Raw genomic sequence first — 6,200 nt, forward strand, 5'->3', positions numbered from 1 at the left:
GGGTCGCGCCGGGGCGGCGGGCGTTCAAGCCCGATCACGATTGAATCGGGGGCGTCACAACTACTCCTACTAGGAGTAGGCTTTCCCCTTTCCTAGTCCTAACAGGAGGAGGAAGGAAGGGGAAGAGGAGAGGAAGGCACTACACCACAACACCAATGCAACAACATGTAATCTGTCGGGAGAAAGCCCTTTAAAGGGCAGAGAAACTGCCGGGGTAGCACTTCTTCCGGCAGACAGAACTGCCACGAGAACGGCTGCCAGGGATTATTTGTTCCGGCAGATAAACTATTCCCGGCAGTTTTTCTGCCCTGGCACATGTATTTGCCGGCAGTTAATATTCTCTCCGCAGATTGGTCAAGGCACGGGAGACTACAAATACCGGCAGTGGAACTGCCTGCAGAAGCTTGTTTGCCTGGCAATTAATATGCCATCACGTTAGTTTCACTAGCAAAGGGAAACATATCTCCCAGTTTAGCATCCATTCGCTATGTTCAAGCAATCAGGACGTATCATGCAATTTATATATACATCTCAATTGAAGTTACATAAAGGCCTCGTCATAAGTATTGAACTTCACTCAATAATCATAGCAATCATATACAAAGACGTTGTGCCACAAAAGAAGTGCTTATATTTGTTTTTAGATGTGCCACACAACCAAGCCGAAGTTGTGCCAAAAAAGGAGAAACACATTTATTTCTTGATGCACCACACAACCAACATGAGCATACATTGACTTAACAACCACCAAAATGAGCAGAGCAAGTCTCCAGGTTCAACAAACAAGGCATATTCCATTGTCACTACACTGACTTAATTGTAGGCGTTCATAATCTTCGTCAACCTGTAGATCTCCCAAACCTCCATCAACTTGTCAATCTTTGAGAAACCTGCACCAAATCAAAAACTCAAAATGGATCTCTTGCTTCAGATTTTCAATTAACACATTAAAGATTTTGACATGCTGCAGTTTAACTGATCCGCATAAATAAAACTCTTCTGAATGTGCAGCACTTCATCATCGCAGCAAGCAATATTACATAATTAGATCAAGCAGGGAATTATTTGAACTACGCATACAAAAACTTCCCAAAAGGAGTATATACTGCTTGGTTCGAATGCAAAGTTACAAATTACTCCGTACTAGTGAAAACTATGATTAGGGATATGGAATTGATTTGTAAATGGAGTATATACTGCTCAGATTTGTGTCTAGTGTTCACAGAAAGATATTATTATCTTTGGGTAATATACATTGATTGGATGCCAAGTTACAACATACTAGTATAAAGCTTATTTATTCTTACGAGTGACATAGGATTTAAATGATAGAGAACTATCCTACAAAGAAATTGCTATAGGATTTGAATGGGATGGAATTTAATTTGGATCAGTGGCCGAGCTACAACAAAATAGTTGGGCGGGCCAGCTTAAAGAAAAACACAGGAAAAAAACTCAAAATTTGAATCATGGTAGTACTAAGGCATTAGTCAACACTTAGTTATTTTGGAAACACATCATCTCAGGCTTGCTGGTCTGCTGTTCTCATAGACTGAGCTGCAGTGGGTTGTGCATTCGGTCTTTGAGCAACAGCTAGGCTCTCGTGCATTCAGGCAGGCTGACAAGAATAGAAGTATCTCATCCAGTGGCGAGTCTAGTAGGGGGGCTTCAACACGCTCTAGACTACCCTCCAAAAATATTAAAAAAATTAGTACTCACGTCGCAGCTCAGCAACCCAATATCTTATTCTCTGCCGAACAGCACCAACACTCCAACAGCCCACACGCAAGTAGCACACAGGATATCAAGTATGGACATAGCGAGATGACGGACCCTCACGCTCCACGGCTCAAGACAAGTATATCAATATTTGTTTGCTGTAAAAAAGAATATCAATATTTGTCTGTTTAAGTAGGAAAATATGAAATATATAATCAAATTTTCTATTTTTTAAAAACTTCAGAACAACTATAGTAAATACTACATGTTTCCAATAGTAATCTGGCTAATTTTGAGCTTATTTGAAGAAAAAGGATTAAGTAATAATGGCTATATTTTGCTAACTAATTCATATTTTGGTGAAAATTTTGATTTTTTAAATCTATCAAATACTACATGTTTCTAGTAGTAATCTAAGAAAGTTTCAGCTTGTTTGGAGCGAAAGGACTGGAGATAATGACTATTTAGCTAGATAGATATAAATTTCCGTTCAAAATTTGATATTTTCAGAAAACCATAAGATGACAGTAATAAGACATATATTTTCAGTAGCATTCTGGCAAATATTAGCTTATTTGGATAAAAAAAATTAGGAGATAATGCCCTTTTCTCTTTAATTAAAATGATGCTTAGTTTCTCGTTGTTAAGTTTGAGCCCACCCTTCATTGTCTTCCTGGATTCGCCACTGATCTCATCTATGCTGCTCACGGAGTATCACTATTTATTTAGGACCTAAGATGAGTTACTTTAACAGTAGGATTTTCTACATTGCTCTACAAATAAGCAACAAGATGATGTGCAAACTTAACATCAACATGCACCTAATATGTGCATGACAAAGTGAACTGCAAAAAGCATGAATTAATATGCATGACAAAGTGAACTCTGCAAAGCATGAATTAATGTGCATGACAAAGTGAGATGTGCAAAGCATGTAACAAGATGAAGTTTTATGATAGATGCAATGCAATTGTACAATAGATGCAGTAACCAAAGAGATCACCTTCTTTCTTTTATTTTGTCGCTGACTGGCTCGTCCTCCAAAATCTTCTTTTAGATTTGAGAATGTAAAGGACCCAAATCGTTCAAAATCATCACTATTCCTTGCTTTAAGTATAGCTAGCCTCTCTTGCTCTTGTGCTTCAGCATTGTCTTCTTCTATTCCTTTTCCATTCTTTTTCCTGAAACGAGAATTCGTGGCACATTAGGATTGACACGTTAGGTGTCATGCAGATAAGCATGTAACTGAAAACTGGAAAGAAAGGCACAAACTTTAGTTGCTGAATATCATCATCTATATTATAAAAACATAGCACTTGTTTTTTCCGTCGGATTTTGCAGAACACAAACAGAGAAGCTACTACCAAAATTAGCATAAAAAACTAGTATGGTCGCCTTGCAGATCTTGCCCAACCTCCAACACCTTCAAGATTGTGTCAAACCTTTCAAGACCTAAGTTATAATGCCGAGCTGAAATTTGAGGTTAGTCTAAAACATGAATTCTAAGTTGGTACAAAGCAGAGCAACATCACTCTGGCATAGTACTGCCACTTACCACATGACTATCATTACGACAGGAAAAATAGAATATTCGAAATAAAACAGAGAAATTTGAACATCACAGCAAGATGGAGGACAATTAACTTCAAGGTCATGTTTATCTAGAATGCAGACATCCAACAAAAAACCATAAAGGACCTGTTTGGACTGGTTTTAATTTCTTCTTGCACCAGTCTACAAGACCCTATACTTGCTCTAGGTACCAGTCTACCAGTAAGTATAGTTGTCAGTTTTTACTTTTCACTAATGTCACTTTATTGAGCCAAGTCATGAAAGTGGGTGATATCTTGTATTATCTTTCTTGCGCACACAGCTGCTACACAGAAATACCATTTACTAGTCAAACATATTTAAAAGGAGATCATTGCTTCATGTTTTTAGTAAATTGAATATGAACCTTCCATAAATGTAATTCTACATCCTCGTGGAGATGATTCAAAGCATATTTCTCTTCCCAATATAGAACAAGAGCTTAGTAAGAGGTAGATTTTTATATGCTACACCCGTTCCTAACTATAAGACGTTTTGGCAGTCTAATTTAGACTTCCAAAACATCTTATATTTAGAAACAAAGGGAGTATATCCTGGTGCATTGAGCACTTGCAGCTAAGAAAGAAGAGGATGCAGCTTGACATGGCATGTAGATTAGGGACATAAAATCATAGGAGAGGAGAAAGAGCAGCATTAGCAGCAATATATCATAGCAAACACAGGCAGCGGAGGGAGCACGGGAGGAGCAACTTGTACCTTGCAGAACTGTACAGTCTGGCGGCTTGCGGAAGCGGCGGAGAGAGCATCGATGGAGGTGACCTTCCAGCATCTTGGGGAGGCAGCAGAGACACTTCCAGCAGACTGGAACAGGGTAAGAAACTGCTGCATTGTTCTAGTTTTATCAGACTTCACAGAAGTTTGCAACACTTATGTTCATAGAATAAATAAACATCCACATACAGAAACAAAAATGTACTATGTGAACAAAGGGACTTCGGACCCCAGACAACTCACATGAAACATCTAGTAATTCATGAATATGGTCTGATGATCAAGATAAAATTCAAGCAATACTTTTTTTCCCCAGGAATAGAACCGCTATTCTAAACCAATAAGACGATACCTGCTACCTAAACAATGTATAGAAGATTTGCATAAATCGGATCTTATCATTAGATTGAAAATAGTTACGAGATCAAGATAATTCATTGAATGAAGAGAGCCCCATCAATTAGGTGGACAAGAATAAGGGCTTACAAGCTAGCATAGGCCATCGTCAACCTGGTTGTTGACGGGGAGCCATCACACCAAGGTAGACCGTTGAATCAGTCGAGCTTGCACCCTTAGTGAAGAAGGCTTGAAGCCACCGTGAGCGGCGGGTTGGGAACAAGGCTTGAAGCCCCCCTACCCCCGTATATAAATGAGCCATAACAGTGTGCCTCTAGGGCCAGTTGGGAACAAGGCTTGAAGCCACCGTGAGCGGCGGGTACTCCTCCAAATCTCCGTCCAGAAGCGGAGCTGCAAGGCGGGGGCGCAACGGATAAAGGCGGCCATGGCAAGGAGGGAGGGGGAGATGCGAATCCACGTCGTCTCAGCCGGTGCTTGTGGAGAAGAGGTGGATCCGCGCCATCCCATCCGCCGCTGGTGGAGGAGAGCCAGATCCGTTGTCACAGGCGGCTCCAAGCAGGAGAGGGGAAGGAATGGTGGGAGGAGCCACATCCGTGCTCACAGGCTTTGGAAGGAGGGTGGAAGCCGTTTCCTCTAGCGACCAACCGGAGGACGACCAGGAGGGCCGGCGGTGTCAAACCCTAGCCCGCCAAGGTGGTCGGGAAGGAAGCCGGGTGCGGTAGAGGTCAGGGACGGCGAAGGGTGAGGCTAGGGTCGGGGACGGTGGAGGGTTATCGACTGCCGCTGAGGTCAGGAGCGGCGAAGGTTGGTCGGCAGCGGATGGGATCAGGGGTGGAAGGCTGCCTGATTTGGGGGTGCGACTTGGGGGAATAGAAGAGGTGAGGGTGAGGTGCGGCGGCTATTTCTTTCTTGGGTGTGTCTAGCACATCTAGATGTGCTCTAATTATTGCACATCTAAATGAGTGAATTAAGCACAAAGAAAAAAAGAAAAAAAATACTCACACGAATCTCAACGTAAGATCAATGATATATGATTTAGATGTGTAATACTTATGGCACATCTAGATGTACTTTAGCAAAGCTGTTCTTTTATCTTTTGGCTGAAATGTCTCGGCATACACAGTACCCGCAAATAACAAGTCGGGGTTCAGTTCTCCCGGCAGATAAGGTGACCTAAAATGTGGACATCGTTGCCGGCAGTTTATATGCCTGTGTTGCTCAACTTCTGCCGGCAGTTCACCCGCCCTTAAGTATTACTGCCGACAGTAATGAGATTCCTGGCAGATAGTTTGTCGCTCACCTGGTATTTCTCCCGGCAGTTGATTGCCCCAATTAAGTGATGTGGTGTAGTGAGGAAAGGGGGCCCGGCCCCCTCCCAATTTGGATTGGACTTGGGGGGCGCGCCCCCACCTCTTGTCCGCCTCCTCTCTCTCCCACTAAAGCCTATGTAGGCCCATATAGCCCCCTGGGGGTTCCGGTAACCCCCAGGTACTCCGGTATATGCCCGAGCTCATCCGAAACCTTTCCGGTGTCCAAACATAACCTTTCAATATATCAATCTTCATGCCTCGACCATTCCGAGACTCCTTGTCATGTCCGTGATCACATCCGGGGCTCCGAACTACCTTCGGTACATCAAAACACATAAACTCATAATACCGATCGTCACCGAATGTTAAGCGTGCGGACCCTACGAGTTCGAGAACTATGTAGACATGATCGAGACTCATCTATGGTCAATAACCAATAGCGGAACCTAGATGCTCATATTGGTTCCTACATATTCTATAAAGATCTTTATC

The 6,200-nt window shown here is 42.4% G+C and overlaps 1 protein-coding gene across 2 annotated transcripts; it reads right to left on the reverse strand.

The window, feature by feature from the left end:
- Positions 1 to 554: 554 nt before the first annotated feature.
- LOC119316722 lies at positions 555 to 5,275 on the reverse strand. 2 transcript variants are annotated; one of them, XR_005153238.1, is made up of 5 exons: positions 4,528 to 5,275; positions 4,027 to 4,152; positions 2,723 to 2,900; positions 1,720 to 1,877; positions 555 to 890 (listed from the first exon to the last, which is right to left on the reverse strand). XR_005153238.1 is itself a non-coding variant. In XM_037591102.1 (4 exons), exons 1-4 carry the CDS (start codon positions 4,542 to 4,544, stop codon positions 867 to 869), a joined length of 345 nt encoding a protein of 114 aa, XP_037446999.1. In that variant the 5' UTR covers positions 4,545 to 5,272; the 3' UTR covers positions 555 to 866. The 2 variants fall into 2 exon arrangements, 1 of the variants encoding a protein (XP_037446999.1); XM_037591102.1 differs by lacking the exon at positions 1,720 to 1,877 and having other exon boundaries at positions 4,528 to 5,272.
- Between the last annotated feature and the right edge of the window lie 925 nt (positions 5,276 to 6,200).

Source organism: Triticum dicoccoides, chromosome 6A, assembly GCF_002162155.2.
Source record: "Triticum dicoccoides isolate Atlit2015 ecotype Zavitan chromosome 6A, WEW_v2.0, whole genome shotgun sequence".
Taxonomy (NCBI): Eukaryota; Viridiplantae; Streptophyta; class Magnoliopsida; order Poales; family Poaceae; genus Triticum; species Triticum dicoccoides.

Excerpts from the sequence above, each read along its gene's own strand:
- LOC119316722 (XM_037591102.1), bottom strand. Across the intron at positions 2,901-4,026 it reads AGACTGTACAGTTCTGCAAG|GAAAAAGAATGGAAAAGGAA; the intron begins GTACAAGTTGCT and ends TTCTCGTTTCAG. Across the intron at positions 891-2,722 it reads GACAAAATAAAAGAAAGAAG|GTTTCTCAAAGATTGACAAG; the intron begins GTGATCTCTTTG and ends GATTTGGTGCAG.